General features: G+C 32.9%; 1 protein-coding gene across 2 annotated transcripts; it reads right to left on the reverse strand.

Moving 5' to 3' along the window:
• Positions 1 to 3,651: 3,651 nt before the first annotated feature.
• LOC120078658 (B-box zinc finger protein 21-like) lies at positions 3,652 to 6,781 on the reverse strand. Of its 2 annotated transcripts, none has more exons than XM_039032950.1 (3): positions 6,523 to 6,781; positions 6,061 to 6,432; positions 3,652 to 4,024 (listed from the first exon to the last, which is right to left on the reverse strand). In XM_039032950.1, exons 1-3 carry the CDS (start codon positions 6,706 to 6,708, stop codon positions 3,812 to 3,814), a joined length of 771 nt encoding a protein of 256 aa, XP_038888878.1. In that variant the 5' UTR covers positions 6,709 to 6,781; the 3' UTR covers positions 3,652 to 3,811. The 2 variants fall into 2 exon arrangements, with proteins under 2 accessions (XP_038888878.1, XP_038888879.1); XM_039032951.1 differs by having other exon boundaries at positions 3,848 to 3,975.
• Between the last annotated feature and the right edge of the window lie 16,837 nt (positions 6,782 to 23,618).

Consider the following 23,618-nt stretch of genomic DNA (forward strand, 5'->3'; position numbering starts at 1 on the left):
GAAGTGAAAGGAGCTCAAACTTAGGAAAAACCTAAATTATAACTGAAAAGTAGGCTTTACATAAGAGGTTGAAGAATCAGTAGTCTATTAATTAAGAGGGCATTTGGGGCGCAGAGTAGGTTATTATAGTTTGTAGTTATTATAGTCTGTGGGTTATAATAAACTGCCTTTTTTTATAGTCTATGTTTCGGGTGCAGACTATTATAATAGTTTGTGTTTGGAGGTGTAGAGTATTGTAGTCTATCTTATAATATCTGTGTTTGGAGTGCAAGTTATTATAGTTTGAATTATAACAGTCTGTAATTTGAATGTAGATTATTTTAGACCGTGTTTAACCTTTTTTTTACTATCATCTTTTATAATTAATACTAATAATTATGAATATGAAATATCATATTTTGAAATATAATTAAGACTATATGTTCCACCAATTTATACAAAATTAATTTGATCGTAATTTATGCTAAAAGCTAACAACTATTTTTTTGTCATTTTAGGACGTACCTTGGTTAACATGGTCAAAAAGGAAAAAAAAGTACATTACTTTTGGATGCAAATCATATGTTTCATATATAAACCTTTCTTTTTTTGAGGTACAAAAAATGTAAGACAAAATAACTAACTCATGATTGCATGATTAAAATATGACCAGAAAAATTTCATACGAAATGTACTACAAACTTAAATGCATAATTGAAACAAAGTAATCATTGTTCATTATTGAAAAGCAGTCCAAAACACGGGTTGATCAAACATTCTCTTCAAGGAAGAGGTTGCAATAGTCCAATTTCAGGGCTGTGGGAACGGATAAGAAGCTCTCTATATCTTGCACATTGCAGAATATGATTTGCATAAGCTTCACCCTCTGTCGGTTATTAAGGAATATCTTGGAGTTGGTTTACGACTTCCGCATGTAGTTCGATTTTGGTTGCACACTTCTTTTTCGGCCATTCTGAAATCGCATTTAATTGGTCATTTGCAAACTCCATCACACTCCTAACTATCTCTACCATTTCATATTGATTCCCATTTCACTTCCTCTTACTTCCTTTCAAAGCATTTCCTCCTTCAATGTTTCGACCAGTATAGAGTAATGTTATTCATCCAAACATAAACAAGATTTATAAAACTGTTATCCAACTATAAATGCATCTAAACAACCATATATTACTCTTTCCATTATACAAACAACTATAATTAAGAATATATGAATATTAGTCCAAATTACTATAGATTCATGTTAACGAACCTCACACAATGCTCGAATATGCTAATAGTCCACCCTAACGAAAGCACACAAAAAAAATGTTTGATAGTTATCACCTTAGCAAGAGAAATTCGGTAAACAGTGTTTGATCCGGTTGATTTGTATAAGACCAATCCTAAAACAAGTTACAATAAAGAACATTAGTATTATACTTAAGATGTTATAACAAGGAGGTACTCGTCAACACCCATGATAAAAAAAATATATTGGATAAAGAGGGAGAAGACATACCATTTTCATTTATAAAGTAGATAGAATGTGTTTGTCCTTATACTTGAAGGCAAGTGAGAGCATAATTATAAAGTACAAAATAATAATAATAATAATAATAACAATGGAATAGGGTCCAGCCTCAAAATTATGAAATTCATTAATTGAAACTTGAATTTCAGATAATATCATGAATAATGATAAATGAGAAATCAACAATGTAGATAGAACAACCAACAATTGATTTTAAATCATAAACAAACAATGGCGAATTATTTCATTCAAGGAAGAAGAATTGAAAATTAAAGACGAACAATAGAGACAATAGAAACCAAAAAGATGTAAAGTTCATGGAAACACAAAATAAAAAAATGTCGAAGACAAGAGCAATGAGATACAAATTGCATTAAGCAAGTGGATGGAATGGGTTTGGCCTAAGTTGAAAGTGAAGTGAGACACATACTTTGTGAACTATTAGTCCATGAAAAATTTCATGTGAGATGCACATATAAATAAAAGTCAATGCTTTTGACAAAAACCTACCTAGTAAATAATAACTAACAACCACTGTCAATAAGTATACAATAAACCATCTGAAAAAAAGGAAATATGGCAATGATGAATACAATAAACAGTACCTGACAACTACTGTCAATCAATATACAATAAATCATCCTAAAAATAAGGGATATGCTAATGATGAATATAGTGAACAGTACCTAACAACCACTGTCAATCAATATACAATAAACAATTGTCAAACAGAGGCCAAAAGTTACAAAATGGACAAACAATAAACAAATAGTGACTGAAATGGACAAATAATGGACAAATAGTTACCAAAATTTACGAAAATGACCAACCAATGGACAAACAGAGGCCAAAAGTGACAAACAATTGACAGACAATGAACAAAATGGACAAACAATGGACCCTAATTTAAAAAATAGACAAACAATTAAACCAAGAATGAACATAACACTATAGACAACACAATGAAAATACCCTAATCAAAATCCTTCTTCTTCATCAATATAATGAAGAACATGACATATAAACAATACAATGAAAATAACTTAATTAAAATTACCAAATTTCATCAATTCATCAAATAACCTAATCAAAATTACCAAAATCCATCAAATACCCCATAGAATCAACAAACAAAGACGGTAATAGCAAAATAATGAACATGAAACGAAATTTAGAGCATAATTTCGAAGCAAAATAATGAACATGAAACAAAATAATGGACAACGATGGACAAACATAGAGCATGATTTACAAAATTTTGAGCTAAAATTTGAAAAAAAAAAAAAAAGGACCTCATCATCAATTGAGAAAGGAAAATCGAAGATTACCTTCGACCTCCCCCCTACCAAGCTCCAGATCTCGTCTTTCACACCCTACCACTCTCCAAACGATAACCTCCACCCCCACCAAGCACAATCGTCCCTTAACCACACAAAGTAGGGCCTATTTCAACAGAGTGAGAAGATCAAATAAAGAAGAAAAGGGAATCAAAGGTTTGGAGCGGTGAGAGAAAGATCGTTTGGAGCGACAATGGAAAGAGAAACGATTTATAGATCTGTGAAGGGTCTAGAGAAAAACATGCAGGAAGAGAACCACCATTTACAGATCTGGTTTGGAACTGACGAAGATGAAGAAATACGAAACCAGATCTGAAGACAACACCCCAAATATAAAGCTTTGAGCGTAGTGTTCGATTGGACAAGAACGAAGACAGAAATGACGAGAGAGAAGAGAGGAGATGATGCAAATAGTGAATGGCGTTGATCGTGGGGTTGGGAACAATATTCCCTAGGGTTATAATCTGAAGATAAAATTGGAGCTCCAACTAAGCCCCAAACACGTAGTGGGCTATTATAACCCACTCCACCCTTGGGCCCAAACAGACCCTAAGTCTTTCGTGTAACTGCTTAACATTTTATCTAGTAAAGTTTCATTCCACCGGGTAGACAACCCCCAAAGTAAATGATGTTGTACTGAACTATATTACCATTTTTTGTGTCTCTCTAATTTTGCATTCATTGTTTGTTATTAAGCTATTTGATGTGTATGTTATCTTATTACAACTTCGTGTTTGACTTCTTGGTATTTCGTGTTCGATCCTCTTTAAAATTCTTTTCAACTCATTCCAAGCTGATCCCCAAACAGTACTCCATAAATGAATAAAAAGGAAATCCCACAAAAGTTGAAGGTATGGATGGGCCAAAAGAAGAGCGCGCTTCTTTCTTATCCAAAATGTAAGTAGACACACACACAAAAGAGGCTCCCCATTGACAGGAAATGCAGGAGATTTCAGAATTAAAATCAAGAACATCTGAATGTTGTCGACCAAAGATGAATCTCCGCTGCGACGACCACCGTGACGACATTGCTTCTTCTCCTCCATCTGAATCTCACACCACTGCCACAGGAACTCCAAATCCTCCAATGCTCCGGTGAGATAGAATGTGTGGTGCATTCTAATTCCACTACACCATCAACAAATGGAAAAACCCAATCACCATCATCGCTCTGCAGCTGGGTTCGTTTATATAATTAACAACATTTTAGACCCATCTCCACACACTCGGAGTGAAAAAACAAAAAGAAATTATTCCATTCAAGTCTCTACTTTGGACTTCAATTTTAATCCTTCTATTATTCTAAAAAAAAAGAACCATCCTTCTATTTTCAATAAATCTTTTATATATATATATATATGCTTTTTTAACTTAAATTTTGGAAACATATATATTCGAATAATATAGTTTATTCTATTTTAATCCATGTTTTCTTCAATTTTAATTCTTGTAATGTCAATAAATCATAATTATAGGCTTCTAAGAAATCTTAAATTGAGTCTCTCAAAGTTAATTTTTATCAAAATTAGTTAAATAATAAGAATGATTTTCAAGCTAAAATAAACATTATATGAATATATTTTCAAAATTTGTAAAAGAAATGAAAAGGCCCATAAACTTTGTACCTTGAGTAAAAAATATTCATGAACTTTCAAAAGTTTCAAAAATACCTTTAAAACTTAAAAAAAAAAAAGTTAAGAAATGCCCAATTCTAAATGGAAATCGTTAAAGTTTTGTCTAAAAAATATCCTTAACTCAAAAAAATTCAAAAATAACTTGATCGTTAATATATTAACAAAAATTATTAATTCCTTGTTACAAAAAAAAAACTTTTAATTAAATTTTTTTTTTAAATGCTCCTATATCAATTTGTTTGAAGTTTTTTTAAGTTAGAAAAATCTAATTTTAAAATAAATTATATAAATATACTTTTTTNTATATATACAACTTTCATTTTTCTTTTAATTTTTCAATTCCTAGCTTACACAAATTGTCTCAACAAAAAAAAATTAAGCTAAAACTTAAAATCCCACCAAATCATACAAAATTTCAAAGTCAAAATCCCCACTCAAACCATACCAAAATGATAAATAGTAAAAAAAAAATGTATTTCACTATTAAGACACTCAACTACTAACATATAACTTTGTTAAAATATTTAAGTCCTAAAACTCCTAGGTCTTTATTCTCTCTCTTCTTGTCATAGTCTATATACCTTAACTAAGTATGTAATTTCATTTATTTAATTATTTTTTTATAAACAAATGTTAATAAAAAGGGGAGTAAAAGGGTATTGAAGAAGGGATGGGAGAAAAAAGATAGAAAATAAAGAAGCAACACCATATTAATAGATTTTGTTTATATAATGGTAAGGGTATTTTTTAACTTTTTTATTTTTTAAAAAAATTAAAGATATTTTTAAAATTTTTTAAAGGTTAAGAATATTTTTTACACAAAATAATAACAAGTTCCACAAAAACTAATGGAAAGTGTATTTTTTAACTCATTTTGAAAGTTTATCATATTTTTGAAACTTCATTTTTGACACAAAGTACAAAGTTAAGGGATGTTTTGTATAATTTAGCCAAATAAAGAAAACTAAATGTTTAAACTTCAAGAGGGTGGAATAGACTATTATAACCTACACTATATTTGAGGCTCAAATTATACGATAGTTAGTATTTCAACTATTATAAATTAGCATTAACTACAATCTCATTTGGCAATCATTTTATCTTTTTGTTTTATATTTGAAAATTAAGTCCATAAACACTATTTTCACCTCCAAGTTTCTCATTTTTTATCTACTTTTCACCACGGTTTAAATTTTAAAAAACCAAACAAAATTTTGAAAACTAAAAACAGTAACTTTCAAAAAGTTATTTTTATTTTTAAAATTTAACTAAGAATAGGGTAAAAAATGTAAATAAATTACTATTTTAAATCTATATTTATTACAATATTTATTATTTTGTGTTCATCATTTCTTTCTATCTTTAATACAAGATTTATTATTTCCTACCCAAACTATAATAATCCTATAATAACCCACTCATCTACCCTAATTCCATTACTAATTCGAAGATATGGCAAAAAAAAAAAAAATTAATTAATTAATTAAAAGGATATTAGATTAAAACGTGTCTATATTTTGGATAATTTAAAGGAACAAATTAGGACAAAAAGGATATCCATTTCCAAAATGCAACAAACCTTGGAGAAAGCAAAAGGAGGAGGAGCAGTGGTAGAGGTAGAGGAAGAACCAATAAATTCTTCAAAATGCCAATCAGGAAGCGCCTCAATCAAATACTCTGCCACACCATTCATGGCGTCGGCGGTGGCAATGGGGGCGGTAGAAGTCGAACTCTCCGCAACAGAAGGCGAATGTGAGATAGAAGTAGAAGAAACATTAGCGGGCAGAGGCTGCGAATTAGGTAGAGAAGCAGAAACACATGAAAGCTCAACACCAGTAAGAAGAAAACGTTCATGATTCCGAGTAAGCCGATTCACCGAATGGATTGGAAGATCGCAATCCTTGCACAGAATCGCCCTGTCTTGCTGGCAGAACAAGAACGCTCGTCTTTCCTGCAAGAAAAAATTTGAATCGGGAGGATCTGGAAACAGTACTGAAGAAGAAAGGGGATAAGATTAGGAAGGATCTGAAACTCCGATCACCTGACAGATGTCGCAGAGAGGGAAATGGTTGTTGTTGCTGTTGTCGGAGTGGAGGAGGGGGAAACGATGGTGGTTAGAGGCGGCGAGGTGGAGGCGGTGGTCGCAGGCGGAGCAGAGGGCGGCGTCGTCGGCGGTGCAGAAAAGCAGCGCCTCGTTTTTGCTGCACACGTCGCATTGAATCTTCATTGTTCTGCAAGCTTAACTCTAACCAAGAGGGGAAGGTGTACGGTTATACACGCCTTTTTTACGTGACGCCCAATAAATCTTCTCCACAATATATATTTATGCTTAAAATATGGAAAATTTTACACTTATTTATTAAGTTGATATTTATTCGTTTCGTAGACCCTAAGTAATTATTAAATTCTATTATTGGGGTAAGAAATGAATAGAAATTGTATGAAAATTTTTTCATACTAAAGTAGTATTAGAAATTTTCTCGTTAGAAATAACCATAAAATATTTTTATCTTTAACAACTTGCACACTTTTTTAAAAAATCCATTAAAATAGTTATGCAACTCACTGTTGGGTAAAGATTTACCAACTTTTCCAAATCTTATCATCCAAATAACTATTGGATAGCTGTAGTTTTGAGAATTTGGGAAAGATTTGGTAAAGATTAAGTAAGATTTGGAAAAGTTAAGTAGAATCTGTGTTCATTCGGGTCGAGAATTCGGTGGGAAAGTTCATAGTTTGAATAGATAAAAAGATTAATTTTTTATTCAAATCTCAAGGCTCGGTGAGAAGTACTAAGAAAAACTACTTGAACGATTTTCTAAAAGTGTGCTAGTTGTGAAAGGAGGAAACATTTTGAGACTATTTCTAACCATTTTCCTAAAACATCCCTATTTTTTGAAACTTGTTTAATTTAAATTATTTTCAATTCATTAATTTTAGTTTCTTTACTCTCAATAAATTTTAAATTTAGATTCCAATGCTAGTTTATTATCGATAATTTTTTAGAAAAAAATGTTGTTTAATAACATTCTTACCAAAAAATTTGAAAACATATTCAAATATTATATTTTGCATGAAAATTATTATTATTATCTAATAAATTTGGATAAAAATAATTTTAAGAGATTAAATTTAAAATTTATTAAAAAATATTAAAAATATTCGAAACTAAAATCAAACGAAATTCAAAGTATAAACACTAAAATGAAAATTTCAACCTCTCTAAATATATTTGGTAAATAATAATTAAACGCAGCTGTTGGACTCTGGTTTTTTTTTTTTTTTTTTTTTTTTTTTTTTTTTGTAAAGATATTGTCTTTCCAACTGAGGCAGTTGGAGTTATTAACTAGTATGAGAGAATAGAGTGGGGAAGAATATTAGAGAATAGGGTTATATTAGAGAGTATATTGGTAGATAGGATAAATAGGGGAATATAATGGGATCCCCATGATCCGATCCCTAAGAAAGGTAAATTATGCAACTTGTCTTATAGATTTTAATATGTATATATTCTTAAGGGGAAAAACAACCTTTTGTCCCCCCTGTTTCAAATTAGTTATTTTGATCATCAAATTTTTAAAAATAAGTCGTTATCAAAAAAATTTTAAGGAGGTTAACAAGTATAGAAGGTGCATCTAACGCGAAAAGAAATCCGAAACAACTTAATGACAATTAAGAGGTAATGTTTATGAGATTAAGTGTTGGAAAGTTATGATTTTTCTATAGTTTTTGTAGTTATTAATCCAAAATAGATTAAATGTAGAAACTTATTGAAGTTGATCTATTGATTTGTATTGTTCTTCATATAAATAAAGTTTATGACTATCCTTCAGATATACTGTCTTGACAAGTTTAATTATTTAGAAGTTTTTCCTGTCAATATTGATGCATTTTGGTTCATGAATTATTTTCTGTTAGTTTTGATAAGTTTACTTACTGAATTGATAAGTTTGATAATAGTTTCCATTGAGTTGTTTGTGTTTAAAAATTTTATAAATATTACTTTTTTTTTAAACCCATGCATTTTGTCAATTGTATTTAGTTGCTATTAGTCTTTTTTTTTTTTTTCTTTTCTTTGTTTGATTCCGCTACTTGCATGCATGGGTTGATAAGTTGTTGTGAATTGAGTTGTTTATAGTTTTTTGAGTTAATTTTAGTTCACAAGTTTTATTAGATTGTTAAGTTTACTTCTTTTGGTATGTTTGGTTGTTTTTGTTTAACATTGAAAAACATAGGTAGTTGTTTTTTTCAATGTTGTGCTCTCAAACGATTATGCAAATATGTGAAAATGCTTGTTGTTACTTTTTATATTGCTACTCACTAGCTGCTCGTTGGAGATCATTTTAGAAAATGGTCAACAAATGAAAATTAATTTGTTTCTATTGAATGGTTTATGGTTTCTATTGAATTTGTTTTATTTGGTGAGACTTATAAACAATTTTGGTCATAAATTGTTTTTGGTTTTAATATTCAAACATGTGACTTATAAATAGTTTTGTTGATAAGTTCATGATTTTATGTTGATATATTTGGTTTTGATATTTGGTTCCCATTTTTGCGAAATGTCCATTAGGTTTTGATATTGGATTCTCATTTTCATGAATGTCTTTTAGTTTTTTCTTAGATATTTCATTTTTTTTATTTTCATGAACGTAATTATATCATCCCAAATTCAATTAATTATTTCCATGTGTTTACATATTGCACTTTTTTAGTTGACAATTTTTTATGTCTCGACATGGTCTTTGTTGAATGAGAAATTTTGGACCAATCACAAGTTGTCACGTCATTTACTATATTAATGACGAAATTTCAAATCATTAAATTTGGGCTCAATTAGGAGTTGACATACTTCTTAAATTGAAGTTGAAGACAAATTTCGATGACGCCACGTGGTTTTATCATGACTATTGAATCAGATAAGATTAATTTGGCCCAATTTGATATTATTATTTGGGTCAAAGTCCAACTAACCCAAAAATAGGTTGAATTTGACCCAAACAGCAAATCAGGCCTAAATCAGGCCTAAATCCAATTAATTGGGCCCAAAGACCAGACCCATGGACCAACTAAGCCCAACTCTAACTAATTGGGCCCAAAGGCTAGACCCATGGATCAACCAAGCCCAAGCCATCCTGTAAACTCTATAAATAGAGAAGCTCTCCTAGAGAGAAGCTCTCCTCATTTGGAGAGGTCGGCAATTCTACACTCTAAAGAGTTTAGAGGGAATTCTCCATAATCAGAAGACTTTTTGACTCATGAAGTTGACCACACTTGAAGACTGAAGTCCTTTGAAGACACAAGCATTCTGAAGGCTAACTTAGTGTGAGGCAAACCACCAAGAGGTGTGCGTTGTGAGAGTATAGTGAGTTAATCCTCTTTGCTTAGTGTGAGGCTGTAGCAACGCTTGTCTATGAGTTGTCGCAATGCTTTTCTATGAGCTGATTAGCTGGGACTAACTGTCCAAGAGGGTAAGTAGTAGAACTCACTAAGCAAAGTAAGCAGTGTTCCTAGAGATAAGAATAATCTTATATTCAACACAACCATGCGTTATAGAGATATAAGTATGCGGCTGACTATCGAGAGGTGTGCAACGCGTTAGTGTGGCAAGTTGGGATTACCCTTGCGATCAAACTTAAGTTTGCGGTGAATTTATCCCCTCCATCATTCTATTTATTTTTCCATGCATCTTATTACGTGTTAACAGTTGTCGCGTCTCTACCAATTCTTATAGTCATACTTCTATTGCTTAATCTGTTTAGTTAGGAGTAGGAATAGCAAATAGTCTTTTAACTTCCTTATTCTTTTTATTCATCACCTCAAATGCATTGCTTCAAAACATTTAGTTACAAGTCCCTGAGTTCACCTTGGATCATCCCGAGAAACTTGTGTTCTCGTAATACTTGGCGAGAAAGCAAGAAAACCTGTGGCAGGAACGCATGGTCAACGTATATATTCTTAAATGCATATTGTATATCTCTTAGTCCAACGCATGACCATCGATACATGGAGATCAATGCATATTATAAGATGCATGCATATTTACTCTCCATTTTCCAACTAGTTTTTGGCGCACTTCCCTGGGACTTGGCAGTTAATAGTTTGTTAAGTTTTGTGTTTTCACAGGTACTCTTTTTATCATGGGCGTATTGTAGCTTATGCGACCAAGTTGCAAACAATATTTGAGTGAAGGCGATGCGTCGAGAGCCAATATTGACCTCGAAATAGAAAGGCCATCTGTCACACGAGCTAAAAGCAGTCTTAGGCGCATGTCAATCAACAGGCGGCCATCAAATGCTGGAAGCTCCGATGGTCAGGATGAGTCTCTTGACCTAAGCAGTTGAGATCAATCTCCTGCATGGAAGACTCCTTGCGGTGGCTTCACTCTAATTTCTCCAGGGACGTCTTCTACTCTATCTTTACTTTGCTTTCCTAGTTAAATTTAGTTTATTTATTTGATTAATTGTCATTTTGGATTTGCGACTACTTTCTTGGATGTGATGTGCGTCCGCTCCTTGTGGGTGCGATAATAATTCTCCTCGGTGTGTGGTTTCAACGGAAGAATCCTCTCCATCATTCAATGCATGGCTATGACCGCATGAATTCTAAAGTATGGTCGCAATTGTTATTCTGCTCGAAGGTTCTTTTCTTGTTATCTTTTATGCATTATCCTTCTGAAATTCTCTTTTGACAGCTCGGCTAACTTTGCGTTGAAAGATTAGCACCAATGCCAATACTTATCATTCACTCAATCCGCTAACTAAACGTCGCAAGACTCACCTCACTTAATAGCTTCTTCAAGGTTTGACAGTCTAAGTTTTATCATTTTCAAACCTCTGCTCAAACACCTTTTACCGCATTCCTAAATGAGTTTGTTTTTAGCTTTTCGGCAAGAGTACTGCCACTTTCTAAGTTTGGGTCCGGTTAAATGTGTCCATCACATTGCGATGCTAAATAAAAAAAAATCATAATAAAAACTCAACTGTTAGCGCAAAGGGGAAACCCATGCTGATAAGAGTTAAAGTTGTGAAAGGCACTTACCCGTAGTTGGATACTTCGCATGACACCCGTGTAGGTAAGCCAAAACGAAAGTAAGCGACCAAGATCAATGCATAAGAACAACTCCTCTGTCTGGTGCAACCCAAATAAGCTAAGGCAAGAGTTGAGTTGAATATGGCACGCAACCGAAGTTGGATGCCCGCATGACACCCGTGGGGTTAAGCCAAAACGAAGAGCGTAACCAGGTTCAACGCCTCAAACTAATAATGTATCGCAAAGCTTTGAATTGTTTTAAATGAACGCATTNCTCAACTGTTAGCGCAAAGGGGAAACCCATGCTGATAAGAGTTAAAGTTGTGAAAGGCACTTACCCGTAGTTGGATACTTCGCATGACACCCGTGGGGTAAGCCAAAACGAAGAGCGTAACCAGGTTCAACGCCTCAAACTAATAATGTATCGCAAAGCTTTGAATTGTTTTAAATGAACGCATTATAAAAAGTTAAACGCAAAGTTGCCAGAAATGGGTAAAGTTTTTTTAGCAGAGGCTTACCAGATTTAAACTTAGAAAATATCTCCTTGAAAAAGTAGCCTAAGTTGAGGAGAGCGTTGCTGGCAAGTTTAGAGGTATAAGTGAATTATATTTTGAAAAGCTGATCATCGCAAAGAAAAAGCCAGAGGGTGAATTTTGAATTTCCTAAATATAAGACATGCTTGAGGACAAGCATGATTATAAGTTTGGGGGTATGATAGCTAGTAGAAATACAAGTTATTGTAGCCTTTTGTTTAGAATTGTGAGGGCTAACAAGTAGAATATGCGGTAATAATACTAAGAATTCATGTGAAAAATGTGCTTGCGTCGATCAGCATGGGAAATCTCTGGTAACCCAATATTAGGCGTTATTCGGCGTCAAAATGCCTATTTTTGTAGCTATCGTAGGAATCGATCGCATGCGGTGAATCCCAGACCATCGCAAAGTTGATCGCATGGAGGTTGCGGCTACAGAGTAATAACCATGATAGAAGGTGATCACAAGGTTGGTGGAATGCGATGGTACTTCGGAAAACAAGCATGAATGCATACCTTGGGAGTACCAAAAAGATGATGTTGACATTTCACCTACCGCACCAAAAGTGGAAGTGATTCAGAGTAGGACCATCAATGTTGTCAGTGATTGAGCTCTATAAATAGAGCCTTAGAGTCCAAATTCAATGCATTTGAGCTTCTTCCTTAAGGCAGATCCTTGTGATCACAGATCAAAGCGTGAGAAGACATTCTTTGAGAGTATTTCATTCCTTCAACCCATTCCGAATGACAACCGGAGCTTTGCCGGAGATAGATCTCGAGAGAGACTACTCCACCGCCCATCCATGGTACCACCGACAGCCTTGATATATATCTGATGGAAGCAAGAGATTGCCTACATCTAGCCCTCCACCTCTCCTCTTATCTCTGTATTGTATTACATTTTGGCTTAAGACATTAATACATTTTGCAATCAATGCATCTCTTTATTTCCTTTGATACCATCTTCATTATCTTATTCTTTATCATCCCTTACTTTCATTGCAACGAACTAAGTAAGATTACAAGCGTAATTGCATACTCAATCATGCGGCATAGAGATATGAAGCATGTAGCAAACCACCGAGTGGTGTGCGTTGCGCGAGTATAGTGAATTAATCATATTTGCTTAGTGTGAGGCTGTAGCAACACTTGTCTATGAGCCGTCGCAATGCTTGTCTATGAGGTGATTAGTCGAGACTAACTGCCTGAGAGGGTAAGTAGTGGAACTCACTAAGCAAAGTAAGCAGTGTTCCTAGAGATAGGAATAATCTTATGTTCAACACAACCATGCGTTATAGAGATATAAGTATGCGGCTGACTACCGAGAGGTGTGCGACTCGTTAGTGTGGCGAACTGGGATTACCCTTGCGATCAAGCTTAAGTTTACGGTGAATTTATCCCCTCCATCATTCTATTTATTTTTTCATGTATCTTATTACGCATTAACAGTTGCCGCATTTCTACTAATTCTCATAGTCATATTTCCATTGCCCAATCTATTTAGTTAGGAGTAGGAGTAACACATAGTCTTTTAACTTCCTTATTCTTTTATTCATCGCCTCAAACGCATTGCTTCGCAACATTTAGTTACAAGTTCCTGAGTTCGACCTCGGATCATCCCGAGAAACTTGCGTTCTCGTTATACTTGGTGAGAAAGCAAGAAAACTTGTGGCAAGAACGCATAGTTATCGCATATATTCTTAAACACATATTGTATATCTCTTAGTCCAACGCATGACCATCGACGCATGGAGATCAACGCATATCATAAGATGCACGCATATTTACTCTCCATTTTCCAACCATCACCGATCATTCAAGAAGATCAACAAGCACAAAGGCCGATCCTCCAAGAAAATCAACAAGCCCAAAGGCTGATCGTCCAAGAAAATCAACAAGTCCAAAAGTCGATCATCCAAGAAGATATCAACAAGCCCAAAGGCCGATCACCCAAGGAGATAACAAGCTCAAAGGCCAATCGTTCAAGAAGATCAACCACTTAAAGATTATAATTTATTTTGGAAGCATCAAAATATTATATATTAGAGATTGTACTCACATTCCACAAGATTAATGCAAATACAAAATTCAAGTTCCACAAAATAAATTTCTCTTGAAATCTCGTGCGAATAGTCTCCTGTACAGAATTTCGTAAAGTTTAATTTAGAATGGAAATACAAAGAATTTAGGTTGGCAGTTTTTACTTTTGTTTCCAATAGTCTAGTATGCTTCAAAGAACTTACGGTGAAATTTTTGTTATGCGAACCTATGATAGTATTAATACTAAATTTGTCCATCTTTTAATTTCTTTGATGTAATTTGAGAATTATAACCGAGGTTGATATAACTTGTGCAAACTCGTGACAAGTTGATTTTTTTCCTTTTGCTTGAATGATATTTTTATTGCTTGGAACCGTAGTTTAAATTTTTTATCGAAATCTCGAAATGGGGGAAAATTCGAGATTTCGACCAACTCAAAAATTCGTTAAGGGGGAAATTTCAATTTTTCCCCATTCTTGAAATCTCAATGGAAATTTCGATGGAAATTTCGATTTTTTTAAGCAATAGCTCAATGGAATTTTTTTTAAGGTTTATAGACTTGTCTTGATCACATCAATTATATAGTTTCATACATCAATGCATAATTTCACCCCAAAATTAAATTTATGTAAGTTTTATTCTTTTACCATCCAAAACTTTCATTTCCAAGAAACCAAAATTGAGAAAATAATAATATATATTTATTTTTAACTTCACTCAAAATTATTTCATTGAATTTTCAAATCATTTAACCTCAAAATTGAATTGACGTAAGTTTTGTATTTTACCATCCAAAACTTTAATTTTCAAGAACCCAAAATTGAGAAAAATAATAACATATATTTATTTTCAACTTCATTTAAACCTTTTTTCATTGAATTTTTCATATCATTTCACCTCAAAATTCGATTGATATAAGTTTTATTTTATTTTTTTACCATTCAAAGCTTTTATTTCTAAGAAACTAAAATTGATAAAAATAACAAATATTTATTTTAATTTCATTCAAACTTTTTTCCATTGAATTTTCACATCATTTCATCTCAAAATTAAATTGATATGAGTTCTGCTTCTTTTGCCATCCAAAGTTTTCATTTTCAAGAAAAAAGACTTGAAAATTATGATTATAAGTAGTAGTAATACCCAACAAAACTATGATCAAGGTAATTATTCTGGCTCAAATTATAATTGTCCTTCAAGACTTAACCATAACAATTTTCAACCTAAATTTCCATGGAATAGTTATTATCCATTTGAAGGAGGAAGATTATTGAGATGTATCCACCAATAGGGTTTATATGTTGGCAATACGTGTCCTATCATTTTAATTTAAGTAACTATCTTCAACATTTTCAATATAGGATGACCTCGGAGCAATATTCTAGTTTCAATCAAAATTATCAAGGTTCTGTGTTAGATACTCCAAGGTAATCTTTTTTATATTAGACATGTAGGTTTTATTATAAATAATTTACAATTTTTTTGTATGCAAACATTTCATTTTCTTTAATTTTGCAATTAATTGCCAATATTTCATATTATTTTATAATTAATTTTTTTATTTCTTTTTTAAATTTTCGCTCCCGCATCGACATTTACATGTATATTTATACTATACCTCTAAATATTGTTTTACATTATAGAAATGATTATTAAAAATGATAAAATATAGTTTAATTAAGTCACAATCAAGGTTTCATTGACTAATAATAACAATTTCCATCAATTTCTATAAAATTTCCCAAAAAAATGGAGATCTCAATATTTCCATCGACCTCGCGAACTTTGCTTGGAACATATCTTTTCTTTTTCATTGTTTAAATAGATAATGATTAGTCGATTTTTAATTTGTTTAAAATATTATTACATTTTAATTTTTATATAGGCTTACATATTAAATTTGAGATTTTTAACGAGTTTTTTTAGTGATATTGATAGATATTGATAGAAGTCTATTAGTGTCTATCAGTGTCTATCATTGATAGTTATAAAATTGTGCTATATCTTGTAAATATTTTCGACCGTTTTACTATTTGAAATAATTTTTCTTTTTCAATTAATAAATAACTTTGAGCGATATTTTATAGAACCTCATTGCATTATAATAATTGTTGTTTAAATCAAATTATATCACCAAAATAGTGGACTCTAAACCAAACCCCTGATCCATTCCTATTAATAAACCATCCTCTAGACTAAATCCCACAATTAAATCTCATTTATAAATCAAACTCCCACTTTACAAAAGACACTACTACATTTTCCAGCCATTTGTTCATGATATTTTCAGAAGATAACACGATGCATCCATCCCTGTGTATCCTTTTCCACCACTCACATAAAAAATATTAAAATATTTTAAAAAATAAAAAAGACAAAATTTACCACATGATAAATTATGGTTTGACAATTTAGTAGAATATACAAAGATGTGTATTATCCGAAATGTATTCAAGTATTTTTTATCTTGAGACGACCTATAGAAATATTCATTTCTTGGAATATTCACATTTTTCTTCTTTTAGAAATAAACAAAAAGTGGTAGGACCTCAAATCTCAAGTAGATGGAGAACAAATTTATTATATTATTATAGCAAAAATTTTATATTTAATTAAAAGGGTGGAATATCATATCTGAAGAGAATAAATGTATGTACAAGTTTGTGGAATTGCATTATTTGATTCTGGTTTTCTACCCCCACAAAATATTATAACATTATTGAAAATGGTGAGTAGAGAAAGTAGAGAAAAGGAAAGTGGAGAGATTTTCGTGTGACTAACCCATTATTAGATCCGTCTCTAACAAATAAATGGAATTTAATCTTCAATGTTGTGAAAATATACTACCGTATTTTATAAATTATCGTGTTAGAGATGACCATGTCTATCATAACCCTAATTCAATGTTATATCTATCACGATCTTCATTTTTCTCTACTTCATAAGTAGCCCTAATGCAATGACCATGTCTATTGCGTTCTCTACTTTTTTTCACATTTTGCTATGCTTTTGCCATGAATATTATGTTGGAATGGAGAAAAATGAAAATCGTGACGGATATGACCATCACGTTAGAATTACAATAAATACGGTCATTAATTATTAAGTTGTTCATGAAAGGCCATCTGAACAAAATTTCAAGTGAAAGGTGAAAGGGAAAGGTAAAGTGAAAGTAAATTAGATAGAAAGGGGAGAGAGTGTGGTATGGAAACCCATAATCCTAGGCTGCTGCTACATCCAACATTGCCATCTCTAAGTCTCAGGTCCATCCACCATTATCACTTTTTATTACACTTTCCAGGACCACTTTACATTATATCTCTCCAACCATGCAGAAACAATCATACATTCAACTTAATTTCATTTTTAGTATTATCTAAATTTATTCTTTTTAGTATTATCAAACTACGACTTAAGATTTTAAATCTACGATCCGTAATAAGAATGTTAAAGAATAGCTTCTAGAAGTAGGAATAATAGTTGATGCAATCAGCTCTCAAGAATGAGTTGAATTATATTACATATCTGAACATAATTAAGTGGATATGACGTCAATTTATCATGTGGTGATTGTCAATGGTTCAAAATCCTACCTTGCAATAATTAAGTTTAAAAAACATAAAGAGCAGGTGAAATTATGAAAACAACCCTTAATTAGATTTAGATTGAACAATTCATATAGATAAGACTTATCATTGCAACTCGACTATTAATGTTCTCTATATCTACAAAAAATACATATTTTTAAATTGTCGTTAGTTAATTTGTATTAGTTGACTAACGAAAATGGGAGAACAAATGTTGAGTTATAAATCTTAAATGACGATACAATTTTTACTAAATTTATATTATTTTTTAGATTAAGTAAAATTTTATTTTTCCCTTCTCTCCTCATCTTTCCCTTCTCTCTTCTTCATTCCACCTTAGAAATATGGGATTGCTTAACAGACTGAAATATAATAAGGATTATTAGGATTTAGAGGAGTGTTGGAATGCATGATATATAGATGATAGAACAAAACTGAGATCGTGAAGCGTGAAAATGATGGAAAAGAGAGTTGGGTTGAAAACTGTAGGAACATAATGAATTTGGTATTACAAATCAATGATGAGCGTAAATACATTAACGATTGTCAAAGAAAATTATGACTAAAAGTCTAAATTGATTCATTTATAAAAGTTTAGAGTTTTAATTGATACAATTATAAGTTTAAAACACGATTTTTTCAAATGAGACATAGTTGAAGGTATAATTTAATATGCATGTAAAAATTTAAAATTTAAATTGATACAATTCATAAAATTATAGAGTATAAATTGATATTTTTCCTTCCAACGGGCCTTATTTATTTATTGGCTTCGTTGTTTAACAATCCTAAGATTTGGAGAAATCGAACAAATGGGTAAAGAAGAGTCAGAAAATGGAGAATAGTGTAGAAATGAGGAAGATTCATGCCCTTTCTGGACAAGAACAAAGTATCATATTTACTGATGATTTGAGTTCAGAATGAAAGTGGATAAGGCTTTTCATCAGTAATTTGGATAGGACAGTCATGACTATAGCTCCAATCCAACACATCAACCATTGCCTGTCTCTACCTCCCCATTATGTTTTACCAATTCCCACTGCACCCTCAACAAATTAAATTAAAAAAAAAGTCACCATCATCCCTCTGCTCCTCCCTTAATTCTTACCAAACAATATCCAAAATTTCAGATCCATATCTCTTAAAACCTGTGAAACAAGTTATGTCAGCCTACCTCATATATATATATATATATTATTTAGGGTGTTTGGGCCACTGACTTGTTGGTGGAATGGGTATAAGCTATAGCTCACTTGGAGTTTTCGACTTGGATTTTTTACATGAAAGATTTTAATTGTAGGTTCATATTACATATTGACTTCTACAGTCCATTTATTACTTAAACAGTCCAACAGATTAAATTTTTTTACTAATATTGTGATGTATTTTTCATTAAGATCTCATCCACTATTTTTATAAAACAAAACAAAATTAAAAAAAGACCTAGGACTTTGTTTGTCTCACCCATCCATGTAAAGCTTAGGGTTTCGTGTGTCCATGCACCCATAATTCTTTTTTTTTTTTTTTTTAAAATAAATATCATTCGTATTAATTTTAACATATAGTTTTATATGAATCTCATTAATATAAATAATATTTCAATCTTATTAAAAAATTATCTCTCTCATAAAATAAAGTATAATTTAGAATCTCATTTAAAATTAGTTTTATATCATAATGTATCTATATATATTATATTAATTGTATGTCATACAATTAATTCCTTTATTTAATTTGACCTATTCAAATTAATTATAAAATAGATGATTCTTGTTTTACCCTTAGTGAGCTAGCAAGGGGACCTAATGGACCTAGAGATTAGAAGTTTTAATGATACAAGATTAATTAATTAAATTTTTTAATTAAATGAATCAATATTCATTAACTGCAGATCACTCCACTAAAGACCACAGCTGCACTCTTCGTACTGTAGATATATTTCTATGTCCACGCATATAACTAATCAACGGTAATTCGACTTTTTATGTACCACTCATAATTATCGCTGTGTCAAAACTATCGTGTTACCCCATAATTACATCTAACTACTTAAGTCCCACTAGTCCTCTAATAAATAACCTATTTATGGTCCTACCATAAACAAAACCCTCTCGGGCCAGTGAGAGGGAGAGATCCTATTATTCAAGACCGGATCAACACTTAAGAGAGTAATTCATTTACTTCCCATAAAGACAGAAAATAGTGAATTTCATCATGTGTAGCTATATTCTTAGCTCCCTACTCAGACAAATCTCCAAAATGGTAGGCATATTGAGTCGAGGAATCTGACCGCTCTCACCAACACAGATCAAATGACTGCTCTCATAGATAGAAGTTCATAATCACTCAGGATTAAGGTCAAGTCACTTATGATCATCCTATGAAATGTTAATCTCATCAGTCAATGGTGTTATAAAGAGAGATTAATCATTTCACAGTCCAGTCTTATACAAAATCTTTGTATAGGATACCTCCACTTGCATGTCTCTACATGAACTATTAGGATCAAATCGTTTGTAACAGTTTACCACTTTTGTAATAATTACAAAGTGGGTCATTGTGACACCCCCTCCCCGATTTCCCAAAAGACCTATAAGAAGGTATGACTACAACAATTACCAACCCTACTACCTACTAACCTGCTTAACCTGATTTAGATTCCTGAAATGCATAAATACTCAACCATAACTCAAGACAATGATAATCATTAATAGAGCTTTACATTACTCTTCAATAATATAACATATACATTTTACATAAGCAGTAAGCCCAACACACTCAACTAGTCCCTACATGACATAATACATGCATACTACTTTATACATCGCACTTAGACTTTCTAACATTTTGGTCTTGAGTGGCAGAGCAATAGCAGAGTCGTGTTCTGGAGAGTGACAGCTACATATGAAGAAGACATTTAAACAGGGTGAGCTAGAAGCCCAGTGAGTGACTAACCTTTGAAACATAAAAGACATATATATCAATCATGCTAAACAAAGAGATCATGAACTAAAAAGTGTAGTTGAACATTGAGAAATTAGACAAGCAAGAAATTATATAAAACTTCTCTACTGGTAACTAAACATAATATAGGCATCATAGACATCAGCTCTGGGAGGCCCTTAGGCCTCAGCTTCCACATTAAATATCTTTACAAGAGAGCAATTCCCCTGGTTCGCTCTTGAGCATAACTTTATTGAACTAAAACTTGGTTGGGGGAGGGACCCTCCAACCCAACTTCCATTATAAGCTTAATCGAGGTGTGTCACTTCTGACCATTACTTATGTCTTTAACTGTAACTCATCGAACAACTTCCATAACAAAACATAACAACGTTCTTTGAATACTTCCTGAATCTAAGTTGAGAACGAGCATTCATCGCTCAAGATCCCAATATCTGTATCAGGCCAAGAGACCCATACTTCGACCTCAGGTTACTGAAATATGGCCTAGGAGACTCATACTTCGGCCTCTCAAATATAACCTAAGAGACCCATACTTCTGTTGAGATTGGTATCCTAATTCTCATGGAGTCTCGTTGTTTTGTAAAGATACACATTGTTCAATGAATAAAATAAATGTTATTTCATTCTGGCATTTACTCATATCCAATAAACAAAGCTCCTTGGTTATCTTATGTGAACTTAAACATGTATATGTGATATACAAGTGGATCATGCCTTAAGTGATAACCTAAATCGGTCTGTAGTATAAGGATTAAGGTGGGATACCTAATCCTAGTGATACTATGGATACGACCCACTTTATAGAGGTTTCCAAGTGTTGTAAACTACTACAGATGGTTGATCCTAACCATTCGTGTGGAGATGTGGAGTGGGGGTGTCCTATACAAAGAGTTTGTATAAGACCTGGACCACGAGATGACTAGACTCTGTATATAACGCCATTGATACTAGAGACTTGCATCTCACCTAAATAACCATAGGTGACACGATCTCAATCCTGAGTGTTTTGTGAACTCCTGCCTTTGAGGGCAGTCCTTTGATTAGTATGGGTGAGAGTGGCCATATTGCCAACTCAACATGCCTACCTTTTTGGGGACTTATCTGATCTGGGAGCTGGGAACTCAATCCATAATATGGAATTCACTCCTTTCCCGAAGCAGGATAAGTAGAGAAGATTGCTCTCTTAAGGGCTGATTCCAGGGCTTGAACATAGTGGTCACAGCTTCTCTTTGGAAGAGAACACTCAATCAAAGTAGGACTATGACTTATGTTCCTTAGAGGGATCAGTGGTAACTTAAGAAGATAGATGTATAACTACAAGAGCATAATGGTTATTGGCCAACTGTACTTAAGAGCGATCTGTGAAGGGTTTCGCACTCTGATTGGTTAAGATGGACACATAATATATTTGTAGTGAGTAGAGTTAGCGGTCGGTCTTTAGTGGAGTGCGTGGCATTAACAGATGGTGGATCCCGTGACTAAAAGAGTTTAGTCAGTTATTCACGTACCGTTGGAGCATCGGATTCTACAGGTCCATGAGGTCCCCTTGGTAGCTTGGATTTCTTTTGAGGATCAGTTCTTGGTGTTGATTTGAAATGTTCAAATTGACAAAAGGCATTTTGTTATATATGATATAATCGATATGATGTATAAGATATATCTAGTGGAGGATTGATGTAAATGAGATTTAGATTAAGTACCATAGAAATAAAAAAAGAACTATGGTTTAAATGTTTCATGAGATGAAATATTAAAACTATAGGTTTTAAATATAGTATGATAAGTTGGTTATCATTTATGTTTATAATAATATTAATTATTAGATAATTAAAACTTTTCCTTTTAAAATAACCAAAGTAGTGGGTGGTTATTGGATCATGGTAACCGTGAGTTTTTAAAAGGAAAGTGTTTCCTATTTTGAAAAGAAGTTTTTTTTACAAAAGTTTGAAAAAGGATTTTGAGTTTTCTCTCCGCGAAAAGAAACATAGTGGTCGTCAAGTAAATACAGATTTACTAAACGACGGCTGGGCGAGCTAAACGATCGTGTAGGTGCGAGCTAAACGATCACGTCGCAGTGTTTTATTAAATGATCGCATAGCTTTGATAGACGATCGCTGGCCCAAGATCACGATCGTGTAGAGTTTGTACGCGACAGACCGAGCTAAACGATAGAGCTAAACGATTGCATACTTTTGCTAGACGATCACATAGCTTTATCTAACGATTGTCATCGATCTATACGATAGGTCTCCGTCTTCTCCCACTTGTCCAGTCGTGTACTCAATCGCTCTTTCCTCCATTCGTCTGCCTCACACCAGTCCAAACAGAGCCCACCCTCTGGATTCTCACACTGAGAATACCAAGGTCGCCTTGTTGGTGGTGTCAGACAACTCGACACCATCGAGGTTTTCTGGAGGCCGTTCATGGTGCTGTGGAGGTCGTTCATGTTGCTGAGGATGAGCGCGGTGTTCGTTCGTGTTGTGGAGGAGTTCGTGACCGAGGAGATAGTTGAAGATGAGCGCGGAGTGTTCGTGCAGTGTTGTGGTCATATAGATTGAGCATTTATGATTGCTAATTGTTCGAGCGGTCGCACATCGGAGCATGGAGACATTTCTGTCGATATGCGTAGAGTTTGATTTCTATGCATTTGTATTTATTCATGCTATAATTTCTTTGTATAATTGCACAACCGTTTGTTTGCAAGTCGACTGTAAATGATTTGTTGTTTCATGATTGTAATTTGGAATATTCTTGCTTCCGCTGCTCATGGAAATCACGAGTGTCGATTTCCTTCAACTTCGACCTCTTCTTTAGAACTTTCTACGTGCACATGGAGTTACTAAGAACCGCCAATATCTTAGGTACTTCCTGGATACCTTCCATGCTGTCAATATTTGGCTTATTAAAAACATATCATGCTTTAAAATCATATATGTTGTGAATCTTTCAGAACATAGCTTTAAGCTTACCATTTGTAG

The sequence above is a fragment of the Benincasa hispida genome, chromosome 5 (assembly GCF_009727055.1).
Source record: "Benincasa hispida cultivar B227 chromosome 5, ASM972705v1, whole genome shotgun sequence".
Taxonomy (NCBI): Eukaryota; Viridiplantae; Streptophyta; class Magnoliopsida; order Cucurbitales; family Cucurbitaceae; genus Benincasa; species Benincasa hispida.